General features: G+C 40.3%; 1 protein-coding gene across 1 annotated transcript in view; it reads left to right on the top strand.

Annotated features, from left to right (window-relative positions):
* The window catches only part of fancm (FA complementation group M), a 56,411-nt gene extending 35,362 nt beyond the window's left edge, over window positions 1-21,049 (top strand). Inside the window, exons 13-24 of the mRNA XM_084742886.1 lie at window positions 37-201; window positions 11,329-13,150; window positions 13,777-13,865; window positions 14,832-14,900; window positions 15,067-15,180; window positions 15,362-15,527; window positions 15,641-15,747; window positions 17,070-17,602; window positions 17,924-18,011; window positions 18,143-18,491; window positions 19,334-19,628; window positions 20,821-21,049. Coding sequence (XP_084599012.1) covers window positions 37-201; window positions 11,329-13,150; window positions 13,777-13,865; window positions 14,832-14,900; window positions 15,067-15,180; window positions 15,362-15,527; window positions 15,641-15,747; window positions 17,070-17,602; window positions 17,924-18,011; window positions 18,143-18,491; window positions 19,334-19,628; window positions 20,821-20,947 — 3,924 coding nt within the window. The 3' untranslated portion in view covers window positions 20,948-21,049. The remainder of the gene's footprint in view (window positions 1-36; window positions 202-11,328; window positions 13,151-13,776; window positions 13,866-14,831; window positions 14,901-15,066; window positions 15,181-15,361; window positions 15,528-15,640; window positions 15,748-17,069; window positions 17,603-17,923; window positions 18,012-18,142; window positions 18,492-19,333; window positions 19,629-20,820) is intronic.
* The last annotated feature ends 449 nt before the right edge of the window (window positions 21,050-21,498 follow it).

Below are 21,498 nucleotides of genomic sequence, written 5' to 3'. Positions count from 1 at the left end.
ATGTTATATATTGATGATGTCATTCATGTCCTAAAGGAGGAAGTTTCCAAAAGCGGACCCCCCTCCAGAGTGCTGTCTTTGTGGGAATGGAGACACTGGCAGCACAAAGCGCTTCCGACCCACGTTGTTGATCATTCGCTGCGCTGCCAGCACTTCATTAAGGTGATGGAGCTCATAGACAACATGAGAGAGGAAAACGAGGTGAGAACAGGAGGTTAATGTATGATGATACAGCTGTATATTAATTCTGTAGGACTGAACCTCAAACATCTCACATAAATGTTGCTTTGTTGCATAAAAGAAGGACAGCAGTCTGTATTTTACGCAAGAGAAGGCCAAACTATAAACTCACTAGACTGAAGGGAGTCAGCTGAGTTGCATGTGAACACATGATTGTGAGTTACTACATTCATCATTTTGACCTGGAAGGCAAATTCCTGGCATGATGAATAGGCACCATGGTGAAAATTGTGGTTTTAGTTCCGCTTTTTTAATTAATTTATTTTCCCTGGAATATTTCTGGCTGCTCTCCCTCTGGTGTTCTTCCTCTCAAATTAGATTTAACCAAAAACTGATTAAAAAAAATGGCCAAAATAGTATTATAGATATGTAATCTAAGCAAGTAGCACTGAAGAGCAAGATGTGCTTTTACTGATGTGTGCCAAGATATTTTTATAGACAGGTAAACTAGTTTTTCTCCCTCAGTCATAAAAAAAACAAAGGCTGAATGGTTACTCAGCTCATAACTCATATGTCACTTTCTGCTGACCTAATATGAGCTTGGTTCATGGTTTGAGCTGCTAATTGATGGCAATCTTGTTTTTCTGGTAGCTTTAATGGGTCAGTTATATCAGAAAGAACATCAGATCTACTAGAATTAGTCGCACAGCAGTTGTTATGTTGAATCAACAGGACAGAACGTCTCCAGCAGGAAATATAGTTTACAAACGGCACTTTGTTGCCATGGCATGGTTTAATAACCAAAATCAGACTCGTAACTTAGCCACAAGACTCTACTCTCCGCTTGACCTTGTTTACATTTTGCCAATCCCCCTCCCACTGCACATGTAATCACCTCCACATATTTGTCCTCCCACCATCTGCTATTGTGCCATCGATAACACCCCTGAATTTGTCCAAATCCCTCAAATTGGGTCAGAGATTATGGTAGAACTGACTATTGGCTGAGCCAACAAGTGGGCTCTTATTACTCATTTTTCCTCCGCAGCATGAGTCTTGACCATACTTGGGAAGATGAGATTTAGCCCACCTGTAAAAACAAAACTGGATTGCTGGGTGAGATGGCAGCTACACACCACCAGGGATGAATTCAGGTCGTGAAACACGCAGAGATCAAAATTAAGTTCAAACATTTTACCAGGGACAAATGTAAAGAGACAACATAGTGCAACTCCACAAGTAATAAAAACTACGCTGTACAGCACTGATTACATAATCCTGAACCTTAAGCAGTGCAGTAGCCCTTCCTGTTTTATTTATGCTGTGTATGTTAGTGTCATTCTGCTGGTGTTGCCGACTCTTCCACTGAAAGTAGCCTGCTCTAGCCCCAAAAAGTGGTCATGCACTCATTGACGCATTGATGATGTCATTATGCTTTCATTTGCAGAAAGCTTAGTGGTTGAGTTGGTTGAGATCAAGCCATATAAAGGTAGATGGAGAAATCTTAAGCCAAATAATCACAAACTCACATCAGGGCCATCACATATTTGTCAATTGATCTGATTCCGGTAAGTGAAAAAATGTATTTCTCGTGATTCACAACTCTTTTCATTTCTCTCCTTCTCTCTCTGCACTTTTCCTGGAGTTTCAGTTCCCCTAGTTTTTTCCTCTACATGATGAAATGTGAAAATCTGTCCCTCCATCCTTTTTATTTACGTACTTATTCCACATATTTGTCAGTTCTACAGATAGCAGAGCGGACAGGCAGGAGGGGCTGCTTTTTATAAAGGAACACATGAAAAGCTATAAATTCATGAAGTTTTTAGAAAGTTCAGTTTTATTTGTGATTATAAAACAGCAGGAAGGAGGCGCAGAATCACATGTTGCTGAGAAATGCGCCTCTGATGTGTCCAGCCAGGCTGCTGCTCGCTCCAGAATTGATCTTTTTTTTTTTCTTAGACATTTTTAATTTGGATTTGCATCAAGTTATTCATAAATGATCACTGGGGCTAGTCGGTGTCTTTTTTCATTCAAGTGAGCGCTGTAGTATCAGAGTATAGACAAACATTTGAGATAATATGGCTTCAACCCAGATCTGCCAAAACCAAAAAGAAGCCATTGCTTTACTTTCCACAAAATTAAATTACAACAATCTGCTTTCAGTGTCTGAGACAAAAAAAACTGGGCCGAAAACAAAATTCTCCTCGAAAGAAGTAATTAAATTATAACTTAGTCAACATTTCCAGGAAAACAAAATTATTAGATAAGGTCTGTTTTTCCCCCCAGCCACACAGAAATACACTTCAGTTCACACACTCCAGATATGTTTTTAAGACCACAGAACACATTTGTTTACCCCTACAGTGTTGTCTTGTTTTCCCTTTTAATTTGACAAATCCTGAACAGTTTGATACACGTGAAGTGTCCATTTAATGGCCATGAATGTAATTAATTACTGTTAGTTACACATACAGAAGACATCCACACTTTGTGCAGCCTGTTGCCGCTGTTCCACGCTTGTCTTTAAGCAGAGAGGCCATCAAAGGAAAAGCAGAAACATAAAGCGCTTAAATCAAAGCCCAAACTGTATTTTTCATAGAAATTTTGCCCACACATGCTCCTTCCTTAATAGCTTTTTCATTCCAAAATCCATTAATCTTATTTGAGGCAATTTTCTGTCTGGGTGAGTTCAAAACCCCGCTGTGTTTTCCTTTGTGCTGCCTCTTTCTCTTGATGATGATGAGGGCACACGGAGCAGGGAGGCAGGCAGGCGGGCCTCCTCTCCTATGATTATGTAACAATTCTCTGAACTGTTACATAAAGCCAGGAAGCTGGAAGTAGGTCAGGCCATGATGACCCACATGTACGGCAAACAGGGCTGAGGAGGGGTGAGACCGGGAGATCACAAAACAGATGCAAAGAAATGATAAAAGAAGACAAAAGTGTTTAAAGTGACATTAAATTATAGGCTTCACAACTATTATTATTAGTGTGTATAACTGATATTTAATGCTGAATAGTTAAATTTTGATGGGGTTTGGTTATTTTGAGTGCAGGACAGTGGCAGTTTCTCATATTATACAAAGTACATTACTGCTTTTGTACACGTTTACTGTATTATTTTGCTTCAATTAAAAAATTAATTGAAAGAACAAAAACTTAAACAGAAGCTTTGGGTTTGTTTTGGATAATAAAGTTAAAGTGTTGTGTCTCACATTAAATCCTTGCTTATTGTTGACATTTGAAGGAGAGCTGCAACAATTAATTAATTATTAATTGATAATTAAATTAATTAAATCAACTTTTTTTTATGATCAATTAATCAGTTTGTGTTATTTTCTTAGGAAAGAAAAATCAAAACTCTATGATTCCATCTTCGTCATTGTTTTTCACTTATCTGACCAAACAAATAATCTGTTAAACAAGAAAATAGTCAGTAAAGATCCTCCTTAGTTGCAGCCCTGGTTTGAACATGTTCAAGCTTGACTCCTCTGGTGTCACTGACTGACATCAGAGGTATTTTTGCACTCCTCCTCTGCCTTCAGATCATCATTTTATCTTCATTCAGATTTACTGAGTCTTGCGTTTCGGCATTATGGTGCTAAATCATAAAGTTGAATTTCTGGTTGGTTTAGAACAGAGGAATTGTTGGTTGAGGAGTGTAATGTTGGATGGAAATAATGATTTTTTTCTTTATCGATTTATCTGCTTGTTATTTTCTTGATCAGTCCATTTATTCTATATTATAGTCACAATTAAACAGAGGTCAACAATTCAAACCTCAAAATAATTTAGTTAACTGCAATTTAAGATGAGGTAAAGCAAATTGTCATATTTGATAGGCTGAAATCATGGATGTTTCACGTTTCTTTAGCAATGACTTAAATGATCAACCAGTTATCAAAACGGTCGCTGCTTAATTTTTTTGACAGTTGATTAATCAACAAATTAATTAACTGACTAATTGTTTAACTCAACTTTTATAACATCACGCATCTTGTTTTAGAAGTTTTTCATGTTTTCTATGTCGAATTGTAAAGTAACTACAGCTGTTAAATTAAACACATTAAACAGTAACTCAGGTTACTGTACGTTCCACTACTGCATTATAGGGCCAAATAAGTTGAGATTTACATGCAAGTTCATCTTGTTTGCAGCCAGTAACTTTAGCTGTTGCTGTTGTGTAGCAATTTCTCAGCAACTGTTGCCCAAATCTCTTCAATCAGTAAAGTTTGCCTTTTGTCAGCAGAATGTCATTTGAATTAAACATTAGCACTTTATTTTTTCCTCTTGGGGAAATTCAATTTTTAATTCAATTCTCTTCTTTTATCTTAAGGGATTAAATCAATCGCAACTGGACTGGTAAAATTGTCTTAGAAGACGTTTCGCCTCTCATCCGAGCAGGCTTCATCAGTTCATGCTCATCAGACTAGATAGGACAGCTCTAGTCTGATGAACAGTAGTTGGAATTCAATTATTTATCCTCTAAGAGAGGCCGCCTCCAGACCAAGAATGGTTTCACTCCCTATTGTGAGGCCTAACAACAGTCGTTTGGGTTAAGTGGGGTGAAACCCCAGTGAGCCAACAACCGTCGTTGGGGGGGTCTCACTCGTTAGTGTTCCATTCTGTTCTAACGATGGTCGTTAGGTGCACCTGGAGCCAGGTGTGGCTGGACTGTGTTGTTGGTTTTTAGAGGCTAAATTATTGAATCTTTTGGGAAGGGATGAAAGGACAGCATTGTAAGTTGGGGATAGGTGGTGTCTTAGGCCTCCCCCTCTATTCAGGGATGGCTTCTCAACTTTGACATAGATGGCTTCCCTTACTCCTCTTTCAAACCATCTGTCTTCTCTGTCAAGAATATGTACATCTTTGTCCTCAAAAGAGTGTGTTGTCTCTTTGAGGTGTAAGTAAACAGCAGAGTCTTGACCTGAAGCGTTAGCCCGTCTGTGTTGTGCCATGCGCATACTTAGTTTTTGTTTAGTTTCCCCAATATAAAGGCTGGAGCATTCCTCGCCGCACTGGACCGCATACACCAGATTGTTCTTCTGGGTATGAGGCGTGCGGTCTTTAGGGTGTACCAACCTTTGTCTGAGGGTGTTACCAGGCTTGAAATGTACTGGGATGTTGTGTTTGTTGAAAACCTGGTAACACCCTCAGACAAAGGTTGGTACACCCTAAAGACCGCACGCCTCATACCCAGAAGAACAATCTGGTGTATGCGGTCCAGTGCGGCGAGGAATGCTCCAGCCTTTATATTGGGGAAACTAAACAAAAACTAAGTGCATGGCACAACACAGACGGGCTAACGCTTCAGGTCAAGACTCTGCTGTTTACTTACACCTCAAAGAGACAACACACTCTTTTGAGGACAAAGATGTACATATTCTTGACAGAGAAGACAGATGGTTTGAAAGAGGAGTAAGGGAAGCCATCTATGTCAAAGTTGAGAAGCCATCCCTGAATAGAGGGGGAGGCCTAAGACACCACCTATCCCCAACTTACAATGCTGTCCTTTCATCCCTTCCCAAAAGATTCAATAATTTAGCCTCTAAAAACCAACAACACAGTCCAGCCACACCTGGCTCCAGGTGCCCCTAACGACCATCGTTAGAACAGAATGGAACACTAACGAGTGAGACCCCCCCAACGACGGTTGTTGGCTCACTGGGGTTTCACCCCACTTAACCCAAACGACTGTCGTTAGGCCTCACAATAGGGAGTGAAACCATTCTTGGTCTGGAGGCGGCCTCTCTTAGAGGATAAATAATTGAATTCCAACTACTGTTCATCAGACTAGAGCTGTCCTATCTAGTCTGATGAGCATGAACTGATGAAGCCTGCTCGGATGAGAGGCGAAACGTCTTCTAAGACAATTTTACCAGTCCAGTTGCGATTGATTTAATCCCTTAAGATAACTATGACCTGGATGAATGAGAATATTCACAGGCACAATTCTCTTCTTTTAGTTTTGTTATTTCTTTTAACATTACACACACGTCGACCTGAAGCACACACACACATTGGTGTAGCTGGTGTCGGTTCGGTCAGTCGTCGCCCTCCAATTTGAGAGCTGTTGCATGTTTGGAAACAAAGTCACGCAGGCTGATGAGTGTGGACGCTGCGTTCTTTGTGTGTGTTCATGAGCGTCAAATTTGTATGATTATTGTGGTGCAATGAGATGATCAACAGTTTCCACTTTGCTGCTTCCTTCAGTGTGGAATCTGAAGCCACGCAAACCCTCTGACCCCAGTGGGCTCCATCTCTCCATCCTCATCATCAAGTTTATTTCAGTCTGCGACATCTCTAGATCGCCTTAATCTGATCATTAATTAATTATGCTCCAGGGGTTAAGGTTAATCCTGTTTGAATCGAGTTCAAGTAGGTTGAGAAAGGGTGGCAAAAGACAAAAGAAACAACACATTATCATTAAAATATATCATTGAGGGAGGAACATGATGTTATATTCTCTCCTAAATCCTTGAATACATAAAACCCTCCGTTTCATTTTCCATCAAGATCGTGATGTTTAGAGGACACAGCAGTTTGGAGGATTTGTATAAGAAGGATTACCCAGAAAAAAAAAGATTTATCTCTCAAATTTAGGGTTATACTGTACTTTCACAATATTTCATAATATTAACTGCAGTACAGTAACATAATTAAGATGTCAGTAAAACTTTCTGTTGAAACCTGCAGCTAATTTCTGTTTGAGGTTTCTCTTTCACTTGATATTTCAGTTTTTTATTGTTGACATTTAGACCTGTCACACTGTGATAGTAACACAGCTGAAGAGAATGAAGCCCTAAACACAACACATCTCACATAAACACATCTCTCCACAACTGACTGACAGATGTTATGTTACGCAAACAATTACTAAATAACAAAAAAATATAAGTTACTCGCATTTTATGATGCTGCTAAAAGCCTGTGTACTTGAAAAATTGTTGTCAAACAGGGCTGTAAACAGGCCTGCATGTTTACGTACGGTCAGCTGAGAGAAACAATATCCTGATTTTTTTTTTTTTTTTATTTGTTTGTAATTATTAGTAAGAAAAATCATTCAAAAATGATTAAACTCTAAATACAGGACCAATATTTTTTAGTTATTAGCAGCTAAGAAAAACACAAAATTCTGATATTTTCATTCAAAATTCTACTTTTCAATTTTCAATTTTATATGCAAGCACCAGTAATTTACATAATACATTATAAATTCATAGAGGGGCTGATCAGATTTGCCTGACCACATCTAAAGGGCATCTGTCTTGCATGGTGTTCAGATTTTATGTGTGTGTAAATGCAAACTGTACAACAATCTCGATAATGTATCTGGTCACGGATCCCAGTTAATACCAGGTGTAAACGGGGTGCATAAGGTGTCAGAGGACCTGGTATGTGGGGAGAAGTGGAGTTACAAGTAGCTAAACAACAATTTTCAGTTGCATGTGTTAGTTTTCAAAACATAATAGCTGTCAAGTAGTTTTCTTTTCCAACAGATTGTTTGTTGTTGTAAGCCTCTAATGATGTCAACACAGCTCCTGGCAGCCAATTAAAAGCATTTTATTCTACAGGGAAAAATCATTGATAGTCAGTTTGTATTGTGTTGAGTTCAGACATGTAAATGGATCACATTTCTGTAGGCAAAGCCTCGCCTGTCCAAAGTGTTCTGCCCTCATTGAGAAGTGCTGAGTGTTGAAGTGTTGATTACAGCTCCCACTGCACAGAGTGTGACGCCTGCAAGCTGCTCAGTATTAACCTCCAGGTGTTGAATAATTAAAGGAATAAAGGAGGTAGAAATAATTGTTCAGGTGTTGTTCATTAGTCTTTCATTTAAACCTTGCAGTGACTTCAGTCTTGGAGTTATTTAAGATGGTAAATCCGTCAACACTTTTGCTTTTCGAGATGTCCAAATGGAGCATAAGACATGTTTACATATGTTTACATGTGTCTTTAGTTGTAAACGTAAAGTGGCCAGTAGATATGCTTATTGTGGTAGAATAAAACACACAGAGTTTACTGAGGTTCTTGTGTATCCATCTGCTGCAAGCTGAACATTTTAAAATCTATTGCACAATTATGTTGGCAAACTAACGAATCAGGACTACAATAGCATGCTGATAAGGTGTGATAGACGTGAGTCAACAAGTGAACTATAAAAAACATAAATTATACACTAGCCTTCATACTGGCACCAAAGTAGAAACCTGCTAATCAAGAATGGGAATGATTTCATAAAGGCACACAGTGAGAGCAGAAACTGCAATTACACAATGTTACAAAACCACCTGATGAAGCCAACTTAGTTAATCAAAAGCAAATTTAAAAAAACGGTACATGAAACATCCTTTTTGCCAAAATGTCAGACTGACATCCAAACTGATGTCATGCTGTTTGATAGACGCCCTCATGTTCCCCTCAGGACAAATTTAATCTTTGGTGACCCTTTCATCTTTGATCTAGCACCACTATCAGGTCAAAATTTAAATTTTTTGCTCTCTACTTTGGTTTATGACCAAATACCTGCAAAACTGACAACATTACCATCAGGCTCAGCTGTAAGTAAAGTATTAATTACCAATTGTTGGCATGCAGACTTGCTAAACCAGGGGTTCCCAAGCCTTTTCAGCTCAAGACACAAAATAGAAAAATTTGGTGTCACCTCAGGAGCTGAACTTTCCTCATTAGGGACATCCCCAGGAGTCGGGGACAGAAGGCAAGAATGTCAATTACAGCTCCCACTGACAAGTAATGCTAGCCAGCTACCAACTAAGGCTTTAACAATACATCGATTTGGATCGATATATCGAATCAATGATCCAGTATTATTAATGCAAAGTGGAAATACTGATCCATGTTGTTATCTTTAAGATTCACCCCTATTTTTATCATTCCCATGGTTTGCTTTTTGTGAGTTGACGTGAATGTAATAACGGTCTTTAATGGATTTATGATATTGTCTGGATTGTGAACAGTGATTCATTCCACAGTTTGAGTGCCATGACAGTAAATACATGGTCAGACTTGGTTGCAAAGCTGTGAGAAGAGTTTTGGCAATCCAGGTGTGTGGCCTTGCACATCTGGGCGTATTAGGTCAGACATATAGGCTGGAGTCACTCTGTTTAAGTCCCTACAGGTGATTAAAATAATTTCCAAATGTTACTTTGGAAGCAATGGGCAGTCTTTGTATGGATTCTGAAGTTAGGGTAAATTCTTCTTGTAGTTCTGGTGAAAAGACTCTGTGGTGACAATTTTTAGTGTTTTTTTACTAAGTGCTGAGTGGAGAGAGTTAAATACTCAAGACAGGATGAAATCAGGGCGTGACTAACTTCCACCAGGGCTGTGGCAGACAGAAATGGTTTGATTTTACTCCACAGATTGTGTGGATATAAATGGCTCATTCTAAGGTAACAAAAACACAACAATTCTTATTTTTTGGTGATTATATTATATTACATTTCTGCGGTTTTCTGCCAATAAATCCCCCTAAATCATACACTCTGAACCAACACTTGAGTTGAATAGGTTGCACAGTGGGCTGCTGATATCGTATAGTACATCTTGACCTGTGAGTGTAATGACACAGCAGGGTCTTACCAAAGCTCATCCGCCTGTATGAACACACAGTTTTATAACAGTGGCGGAAACAGGCACTTGTTCATGTGAGCTATGACCAGTTTCCGTCAACGTAAGAGGGTCTTTGATTCATAGTTTCCCATTTTTAACAACGCTTGGGGCCATTTTTTTCCCATTCAAATCTCTCCCACTTTAATAAGTGTGAATCTTTATTTAATGCAGTGACGTAAGATCTCCTCATCTGATTTTATTGCCTTCCTTCTAGGAAAAAAAAACATTTTTGCTCAGTCTCCATTAGGCTTCTTTCTTTTCTGTTCACTGAGCAGCTGGTTACAGGTTCGATGGCACCCTGTCGGCCCAGGCAGGATACCGACCTAGATGAATCACTTCCGTGTCATATGGTTTGCACAGATGACAGGTGATGGATGATCATGATGTGTGTGTGCTCATTTGTGAGATGCAAGGAGAAACAGATGGGAAGATGTTTTCATTTTGGGCAGTTTTATTGTGCCATTTGTCTTTTAATGTTATAATTCTGGGCAATAATGTCTGATTATTTGTTTTCCTTAATGTTTTAGAAGAACAAAAAATAGGAAACATAACCTCAGACTTTTGTGTCTGCTCCCTGTGTGGCTGCAGTGTAACATCAAGGTAATTTATTTTCGCTGAACAACTCAGGGTTGCACAACAAAACAAATATTGTCCCTTCATAATACATTCACATAATAAATACACAGATCATCATTTTCCTGACTAAATATCAGCCAGGAGTGGGAATCTAAATCATAAATTTCATCACGGTACAATATTATATTAGTTCTTTGGACAGTGATTCAGTATTTGTCAATATCAAAAAGTCTGCAAGGATGAATTTAAATTCAGTTCAGATATTTGTCGATATCAAATGATATTATATGTTCATTTAACACAATCAGTTATATTATGTCAGCTCACAAAAAACAACTTAATTATGAATCAACAAGTTTAAGTTTACTGAACTTTTCCAGACCTTTGTGACGAAAACATACCATGGGAATTTCAAAATAAAGTTGTATCTTAAAAATGACGCCGAAATCAGTTTCCCATCAATAATACTGGATCAAAAAACATTGAATCGGTCTAGAACAATGTATTGTTACAACCCTGGCCAGGAGCGCCTTTAAGTCTGTGCTGAATTAACGTAGCTCTTATTCCAGCTCACCTCCTCTCCTCCTGGTGTGGTCCATAGTGGTGCGTCCAGCTGATCTGGTTGGATAGTAAAAAGATGCTTTGTGTAAATTATTGATGATCTTAGAGTCCGCTGATCTTTAATCCAAACCTCAAGCTGCCTACAAGTATTTCTGCTACACACAATATGTTTCAGCAATAAAAGCAGAAGAACTGATTAAATCAAAAATGTAGCAGAGTTTGAAGGAGCTACTGCCCGCAGCATCTGCATGTGGCACGTTACCGTGGAGATTTCATTATAGGACTCATCCTGATTAGTTTACTGTATGAACATGAACTGACCTTGGTTCTCCTGCAGAGGGATGTTTTCTCATGCAGCTCCTCTGTGTTTGTGTTTGTGTTCAGGGTGAATGTTTTTACGAGCAGGAGCTTCTTCCTTACCTCCACAAAGCAGACTGCCACGTGAAGAGTGGACAAAAGAGACAGAAGAGCTTCGCTAAAACTACCAACAACAAACCCAAACCATCTTGCTCGACCTTGCCTGATGTGGAATTCATAGACGAGGAAGCAGAGACACCATTGGCTACGAAAAAACAAAGACTTCTTGTTTCACCGGATCTTGAGGCACCTTATGATGGAGTCACGGATCTCCCAGGACCTGAGCCTATTTTTCCTCGTCCCTCAATCAATGACTGTCCAGAAGTCGACATGGATGATGACGACTGTGTCATTATTAATGAGAATGTAAATTTAGACAAACCTTCACAGCTAATTACAAAAATTGACGAAGATGAAGATGTTGAACTTCAGGCCATGCTCTACCTCCCTAAATGGGATTCAGCACCTCTGCCCTTCTCTGCTAAACGCCACCCAGGAAGAGATGAGGGTCTGAAGGTCATCCTGGCTAATGTGGCGGAGCTCCTGTCCCGATCTCCGCCTTCACTGACTGAAGATTTGGAGGCCGATGTGGCTGCTGCTCCATCACCTCCTCCCTCTCCTCAGTGGCCTCAACAGCCATTCCAGGTCAGCTTCACCCTCGATGTGGATGATGACGATGATGATGATGAAGTGATGATGAGTGACGCTGACAATAACTCTCAGAGGACGGACCAGAACGAGCCCCCAGTGGGTAAAGAGGACAGTAAAATATATGATGATCAGCCTCGTCAGGAGGAGCAGCTGGGCAGTCCGACCTGGGATGAAGTTTTTGGGGAAGAGGAAGAAATGAATGATAATCATGATATAAGAGATAACAACAGGGAGACTGGGTTGGAACGGGTTGATGAGGAAATAAAAAGTAAGAACGAGAGCATGACGAAGGAGAAAGAGAGTTGTTGGAATGATATGAGGAATCAGGAAACGCCAGACTTGACAGATGGTGGCGTGAGAGACGACGTGGACCCTCAAATGAATGACAGCATGGATCTGTTTGGGGATGATGAAGTCTTCCTACAGATGACTATCCCAGACATCTCCACTCCAGGCGTCACACCCCAGAAGTCCCCCAGTGCTGGAGGCATTGCTAATGGCACAAAAGAGTTGTTCAACTCTTTACATGAATACACCCCAACAAAAACAGCACACACGGCTGATTTATCACGCACAGAGCACATAACTTCGAAACCTCAGGACACAAACAAGCAAAGCACTACAGAGATAAAACATAATACACACACAGAAACAGCAAATAAACAAGTAACGGACAATTCAAGCACAGCTGAAGTGCCACACAATTCTGAGTCATTCGACAGTGTCCATGACCTCTTCTCTGTCAACTTTGACCTTGGCTATTCATTAGAGGACTCTGAAGAGGAGGACATCGAGGACGTTTCTGCCCCGTGTACTTCTCCACAGCCTAAAAAGCAGACCATCTCCAACTCGTCCACTCCCTGTAACAGCTTTCATATACCCAGAATGCCTCTACAGTCCAGTGAATCCAGGTTATCTACACCACAGATACTGTCAGAGCACGGGAAGAGAGGAACATCCTCTCCTCTGGCTTCACCTTTAATTTCTAAAGGTGGTGCGCTCCCATCTCCAATCACATCATCGGGAGCTAGGAGGGAGATCATGGCTGCTCATACTGGGCCTCGCACCCCATCATTACTCTTCAGGTTAAAGCGGAGACGACTGGAGAGTCACATCGCAGAGGCAGAGAGAGCAGCAGGTGTGGAAAACTGCTCACATCAGGAGTCTGTTTGTGTGGCCGACTCACCTCCTCATGCAGGTTTGTTTAGCTTTAAAAATAGGGATGCATGATAGCATTAGCATGTCATCATTATCAGCCTGGTTAATATATTTGCCGATACTACAGGCCAATAAGGTGATGCTTATTTTGTGCACATGAGGTGAGTGTCTACAGTCTTTTGAAGTTTCCAAAATGGATAGCAAAGTTGTCATCTGCAATTATTGCCCAGCATTGGCCATGCAGGGAGGAGCCAGATTGCATTCTTTTGACACTTCAGATTTAATTGCTCATCTTGTTATTCGGCAAATTGGTGAATAACAAATAGAAACAGGAACCAGTGAAAAAAACCCGTCATTTGTAGTTTTCCCATTGAATGTGTACATTTTGAAAAGGATTGTTTTTTTATGTCTGTATCTGCCACTGGGTCACCACAATAAGAGAAGACATAATAATGTGTTAATTCCACTCCAGGAGAGACTTGATGTTCTCTGTGATTAGGTACGAAACAATATGTGCATATATTGGCAACAGCAATCAGCCAAAATAAGTTGGAAAACATCATGCATCCCTACTTAAAAAATATAATTCCTAAACTTACAGTTTCTTACCTTCTTTAACCCTGCTCCAGATCCATGCTTTTCATTTCCTGTCTCTCACCTTCTTAGTGGAGTGCATCAGTGACAGTGAGGATGAAGTTGTAGTTCACAAAAGAAGACAACAGAACAAGGTCAACCCACTGTCGTCACCGGATGTGGTGAGCAAGGCCTGTTTCGGCTGAAACTAATGATTATTTTCATGCTGCTTCTTTTTATTCTGCTGATGGGTTTTTTGATGCTTTATTGTGGTTATTGTTATTGTCTGCGATTTTTTAAATGCTGCTGTTTTGGCCAGGTCTCCTTTGCAAAATGAGCTGGTTGATATTGGCGGGATTTACCTTAATTAGTATGGGTTAAAAAAAAAATAATTAAGATTAACCCTGTGGTCTATAAAGTATCAAAGTTCATAGTGATGTTTTCAGATCCTGAATTTATTCAGTTTACAATGACCAAAAAGAAAAACAGATGCTTATTGGCATTTAAGAGCCAAAAACCACAAAATGAATGTGAATGTAGATGAAAAATAAACTTTACTTTCTACCATGCTTTACTTCTTTACCATATATATATATATATACATATATATATTCACCAGATGTGCACAAGCTGCCCAGTACCTTCAAAACAAAAGCATTAATACTCAAATTAATTAAATTAATTATAGGAATGTTGTAATCAAACTAATTCAGACAGCGTCATTTCTTCAATCTTTCAAACAAATCAGCAGCAAAATAAACAAAGAAGTGTTTATTATTAAATATTTCAAATACTGGACAGCTTTGATAGAGATATGTAAAGAGATGTGTTTACATTACAAATATTCAGGCAATAAAAATCATGAGTTAACCTTTATACTGTGGTCTAAAAACAGCAGCCATGACCTGTGAATCAGATATCTGATTCAGACGGCTCAGGCTGTCTCTGTCCATCATCTCCAAGGTACTTGCAGTTGTCATGGCAACCGGCTTGCAAGCAGTGATGGGGCATTTTTAGCTCCTGAAACGTCTTTTGGAAACGTTTTGATAATTTATAAGAATTTCATATCAGAAATACTGACAAACGTATACAGACACAGAATAAATGACTTTGTGTGTGAAATGTCACATGTTTTTTGTCTCTGCCAGTCAAAAATCTGCAGTGATGTGGACTCCCCGGTGGTTGTGAACAGGAGACGTGTAGCTGCACTTAATACAGTAAGATTTTCTTCATTAGCAGTAAAATGTGTCAATCTGTTTGACTTAAATACTTTCACTCCATGCATTACTTATAATAATTCCTCATGCTCTGATAATATGCAGCATCACAATCCATTAACAGTGTACACTATTTGACTAATGTGTTCTCCTCATTTGTCTCCAGTCTGATGAAATGGCGGGCGAGACTGTTTCTGATGATGATTTCCAAAACGATTCAGTGTTCGCACGCAGAGCCACGGCAGCTGAGAGGCAACAGGTTCATCAGGGCAAAGCCAAGGTCTGTGAGGCAACAGGTGGCTCTGAATCTGAATGATATCATCTATTTCTCATGTGTCTCTCAAGTGTCAAATTGACACTTCCTCCTTACATAAAAAATGTCAAGTTTATAAATATCCGTCAGTTGCACGGATACCTTCAGCATCCGACATGTGACATTTTCCAAATCGTTCGTTTCTCAGCGTGCCGTACGTCGAAAAGGCTGCGAGTTCCTGGACGAAGAAGCAGAGCTGTCAGAGGAAGACGACGGGGCAGATGTGTCATCTGATGAAGAGGATGGAGAAGAACAGAATCATTCTCTTGAAGGCTTTGTGGTCGACAACACGCACCTCTCGCAGGGACTGAATGGTAGAACACCATGCTTATTCCAAAAAATGTGATTTCACTGTATTTATCAAATGTTTGAGCTTAGGTAGACTAAAGGAACGTTGCTCTAATGTTCTGTCTGTTCTCTGTGTCAGAGTCAGACATGCAGGGTGTTTACCTGAAGTCTGTGAGAAGCCCCGCAGTCCAGGGCAAGTTCAAAATGTCCTACAGAAATCAACACAACATGGACATATTTTCCCAGGTATTTTATTCTCACCTTTTCTTTATTCAGTTCTCTAAACGCCTATTTCTGCCTGTGATATGAAAAGAAAAAAAGAAGATCCCGTAAGTCATTATAATGAGAAACTAAATAAATAATGTCAGAATAATGAGTGTCATAAAATAATGACAATCCTTCTGCACAGGTAAACAGTCTGACAGTTTAAGAGCAATGTTTCTCAACAGGAATTTTGATTTCACCATCTACAATCCATGATATCATTAAAAGATTCAGAGAATCCAGAGAAATCTCTGCATGTAAAGGGCAAGGCCAAAAACCAACATTGAATGCCTGTTGATGTTTGATCCTTCAGGCAACACTGCTTTAAAAACAGCATTGTCATGCAAAACAAAAGCCATATTTCAACAATAACCAGACAGAGAGACTTCTCTGGTGGCCGAGCTCGTCTGAGGTGGACTGATGCAAAGTGGAAAAGTGTGCTGTGGTCTGATGAGTCCACATTTTAGGTCCACATCATGGATGTTGTGACCTCTGGGCTAAAGACAAACAGAATCATAGAGACTGATACCAGCGCTAACTTCAAAAGCCATGATCTGCAATGTTATGGGGGCTTGTTGGTGCCCATGGCATCATGGGTAACTGTCACATCTGTGAAGGCCCCATTAATGCTGAAAGGTACATACAGGTTTTTGAGCAACATATGCTGCCATCCAGAGGACATATTTTCCAGGAACGTCCCTGAAAATATGTGGTGCATTATGAAGCACAAAATACAACAACAGAGACCCAAGACTGTTGAGCACCTGACATAATATATCAAGCAGGAATGAATTTCACTTTCAACACTACGGCGATTAGTCTCCTCACCTCCCAAATGCTCCCTGAGTATTGTCAAAAGAAAAGATGATGCGTCACAGTGGTAAACATTACACTGTCCCAGGCTTTTTGGAACATGTTACAGGCATCAAATTCAAAATGAGTGTATATTTTCAAAGACATAATGAAGTCAATCAGTTTTGATCATGACATATCTTGTCTTTGTATTGTATTCAGTTGAAAATAGGTGGAAATAATTTGCAAATCATTGCATTCTGTTTTTGTTTATTTTTTACACAGTGTCCCAACTTTTTTGGAATCTGGGTTGTATATTTAGATAAGTAACACGTTATTTTGAGTTTCTCATTATTTTGAGATACTAAGTTGTTATTCTCATTATATGACTAACAGGATCTTTTCCTTCTTATCACGTTGGCAGAAGTGAGTTTCCATCCAATGCACTATTAAAAAGAATAGTTTATTTAGTGTTTAGTCTAATTATCTGTGTTCTTAACCTCTTGTTCCAGGTGCCTGAGATGGATGAGACATATGGGGAGGACAGCTTTGTGGTGGGCAGTGAGGTGGAGGAGCTGGAGAGCAGCGAGGAAGAGGGTGAAGACATCGAGCTCATGCCCGAGGACTCTTATGTGGATGGGAAGAGGCAGTACGCCACCAGGCGTCGTGTTTTCCTGCACAAAGCCAGAGTGGGAGCCGGAGCCAGCGCTAAAACCACAGCTTCAGCTCCATCAGAGCCGAGAGCTGGGATGAAAACTAAGCGCACCCGTGTCATACGCATCAACGATTCCAGTGAGGAGGAGGAGGAGACAGGGGATGTTGGCAAACAGAGAAGTCTCATAACAGGAGGTGGTGTTGCTGCCCCCTTACGGCCAGAGGTGGTACATGCAGAGCCCAGCATGCCTCAGCAGCAGCAGAAACCCCCCTCCTCATCCTCCTCAAAACCATCCTCGTCCTCTTCCTCATCTTCAGCTATCGCATCCAAGATCTCACAGCTGAGCAAAGCGCAGACATGCTCAGTGAATGAGGAGCAGCAAAATGAGAGGTAACAAAGTTCTCATATGGGAGCACACAAACAGTAGCAATTAGAAACTTGAGGTACTTGAAAATTAGTGGAACATTTATGTAACTTTATACTTCTACTCCTCTACATCTCAGATGGAAATATTGTGCTTTTTACTCCACTACATGTTAGCTCAATTTTTAGATACCTTAAGTTACTAGTTACTAGGATAAAGGGTTCCTTTATGGATTGAAAAAATTCTCCTACTTTGTTAAGAAGAAATAGACCCTCTCATGCAGAAATGATTACTGCAGTTCAGACACATTCATCAGGCACTAGAACATTGTTTTCTTTCTCCTGCAGGTGCCGCCAGAGGTTAGAAAACCAGCATTTGCTCTCAGATGAACTTGACTTTGAAGAGTCAGACTTATCCTCCAAGACGCAACCCCAGGTAAACAAGATGACACCTGTCCATAGGGTCATACAGTGTGAGTTAAAGTAAAATATATGATCACTAAACGTACAAGAAGTCAGTAAAAATTTAAATATACTACATTTGTGTTCTGTTTTTCTTGTGGCCAGACCCTCCCCACCAGCTCCTCTGTGCCTCAGAAGTCGACCGTCCAGGCTTCATCAGTCAGCGAGGCTCCTGCTCCGTCCGGACCCGTTTACATCCTGGCTGACAGCCGCTGCATCAGCAGTGGAGTGGAGCTGATGACCAGCCTGCGTCAGAGACACGCAGCCACCATCCATGTCTGTTCACTGGACAGCAGCTACTTCATCGTCAGCAACCGCATGGCAGTGGAGCGGCACAGCCAATCAGATCTGGCCGCGATGCAGAACCGGAAACGACTGGCTGAGAGAGTAACCAGCTTGCAGGGATTGTTTGAGCGTGTTTGTCTGATAGTGGAGAAAGACCGAACCAAGCCAGGTCAGTCAGATTACTTAATAATGATAATAATAATAATAATTTTAATAACAAACTTTATTTATATAACATTTTTCTTAACCATGTTACAGAGTGCTGTACAAAAGAAAATACAACCAGACAAGGCAGGTGAAATAAAAATAAGTCCAAGGAACATACAACAGAGGAAGTAAAAACAATAAAACAAGCTAAATCAAATAAAAAGGAATAAACGAAACGCACAGCAAACATTTCCAAAAGCTTTCACAAAGAGAAAAGTTTTAAGAAGTGACTTGGAGTGTCTGAGTTCAGTAGGCAGAGTTACATGGCGTGCTCTAATAGCAAAAGCCTGATCGCCCTTGGACACAAGCCGTGACCTGGGAGTAATCAGGGCTCTGTCTGCAGATCTCATTCGTCACGGGGGAACATACCAAGACAATGAATCAGGAGTGATTTTAGGATAAAAGCTAGTTAAGGCTCTAAAAGTGAGCAATAGCATTTTAAAAATCAATCTGAAAACTAACTGGGAGCCGGTGTAGGGAGGCAAACGCAGGGGTGAAGTGATCACACTTGTCTCACTTTTAAATGTGTTTTTGGGAAAAATTTGTATTTGTATTTATTGCATGTACTTTTCTGCCGGCAAGGACGTAAAGCAGGTCTTTTAACGCATTCATAATGGCCATTAATAAGGCCTTAAATAGTCTTAAATTTAACTTGTTGAAATGTGCAGCAGCCCTGAAGACTCTACAGAATGCATTCATGAGTGTTCTATATAAACAGAAGGCTCTAACCACCCAGTAGATAAACAAATATCAGAGACAGGATTTGTCTATATTTGTCTTAATGATATTTGTTCCTGTCTTTAGGTGAGGCGTCACGTCCCTTTCAGCGAACCCGTTACTATGACAGCACTCTGACAGCGCTGGTGCGGACTGGCGTGCGCTTGCTGTGGAGCGACGGCGCTGAAAATAGTGCCGGCTTGCTGGCTGACTTGGCACGGCTGGAGCAGCGTAAAGGTCAGGGCATCGCTGTACCGCTGGAGGTCAAAGGTCAGCACAGGCAGCAGGCCCTGCAGCTGTACCTGAGCCTGCCCTCCGTCAACTATGTCCACGCCCTCAACATGAGCCACAACTTCAGGTCCATCGGCCAGCTCATCAACAGGTAAAGTGTGTGTGTGCGCGTGCGTGTCTGTGTGTGTCTGTGTGTGTGGTGGCAAAACATAGTATAAACTCTCTGGTAACACTTTATTTAAAGGGGTGTGCATAAGGCTGTCATTACACTGTCATAATTATGTCATGACTCCTGCCACAAACATGAAGGAGTTTTAATGAATGTTTTTTGACGTTTGTTAGTAGGTGTCATTGTCAATTATGTCACGTTTAATACAAAGTCGACATCGTTTGAGATCATCCCAGATAAAAAAATGTCCTTGTTATGACAACTTTCCATTAATCAGGCCAATTTGTTTTTTATTTGTTTAAAGGATTGCCATTAGCTAATGCTATGGTAATCAGCTAGTCTTCCTGAGGTTCAAATAATAATGTCTTTGTTATGACAACTTGACATTAACACAGAAACTGTATAGTTTTGTTGTAGACCATTAAGTATTTTCTATTTCTAATCCATCATGAGACCATTATAAGTGCGCCATGAATATTTTTCTTACTTTAAGTAAAGTGGTACCACCTGAACTTCTCATTAAGATGTCAGTAAATGTTATAAGGCCAGTTTGATGTCAGAGTACAGTACCATGATGATTTTGCTCAGTTAGCTAATGGACAGACAGCGGATAGCCGTGTTACATGTTGCTTAAGTAGGCTGACTGCTGCCTGCTGTTATCTGTATCTGGTGTTGGCTAGTTAATTCGGTGAACCGTGGAGCTAGCTGTCTAATTAGCTGGCTCAGCCCTGGCATGCAAGGGGTCAAACCCAGCCGGACATCGTTATAACAAGTCCAGAATGTGCCACTTTAGTTGAAGTCCAGGAAATTATTCATGACTCTGTTACAAAGACATTTGATTGAGTAATAAAACCTTAATGCCATCTTTATGACACATCCAAAATGTACCACTTCACTTGAGGTCAGGAAAATATTCATGACACACTTATAATGTTCTCATGACAGACAGTGTCAAAACCAACCACATATGACGATGTAACGCTAAAACATAAAGCTAAACAGTTTCTGCAAGTTTGATAATGTTAAGTTGTCATAACAAAGTCATTTTGTCTTGGTTAATGTCAAGTTTTCTTATCAAAAAGACATTTTTCTCTCTGTGACATAACTGACTGAATGACACTAAAGACTCCGTCTCCGTTTGTCTGTGTCTCACTCGTCTTTGTTCCTCCTGCAGCTCAGTTGAAGCCATACAGAGGGGAGGCTGTATGAGTCGATCCAGAGCGGAGGAGATCTACCGCTTCCTGCGATACTCCTGTGACTCCTTCCTCATGAACACAACAAAAGGAGGGAAAACCAGCTAGCAGCATGGGGGGGAAAACACAATCTGACATCTATTTTTGCCATCCATGCTTTGTATTGATCACTTAATTTACTCCTCCGCTACTTTCTCTTTCTTCCCGATGTATCTTTACTTGTCCGTCTCTTCTTTTTGCTGCACTTCTTTGTTTTCAGTCTCACCAGGGACTGTCTCTGTGCTGCCTGAAGTAACTGATCCATCTGATCTCTCAATGAGAGAAGAGCCTCAAGATATTGGTTCAACCTTCTTGCACTTTAAGTTGAAAGGAAACCCCACCAACTCAGTTTGTGTGTTATATAACACCATAGCTTTCTTGATATATTTCTTGAGAAGTGTTTCCCTTCAGACTGATGTAGTGGCACTAATTCTGTCAGACAGTGTTAAGGCAACACTGTGATCGCAAGAACACAATCAATATTTGATTGACACTTGAATAACGTATTGTTTTTGTCAAAATAATGGATATATTTGTTTACAGTCCTTCTCTGAAAGAGATAAATATGGTGTCAGATTTCTTTAATAAACAGTAATATTTTTTATACATAAACGTCTGAG

Source organism: Lutjanus erythropterus, chromosome 18 (genome assembly GCF_056507025.1).
Source record: "Lutjanus erythropterus isolate fLutEry1 chromosome 18, fLutEry1.hap2, whole genome shotgun sequence".
NCBI classification, from domain to species: domain Eukaryota; kingdom Metazoa; phylum Chordata; class Actinopteri; order Lutjaniformes; family Lutjanidae; genus Lutjanus; species Lutjanus erythropterus.
This window is presented reverse-complemented; position numbering and strand designations above follow the sequence as displayed.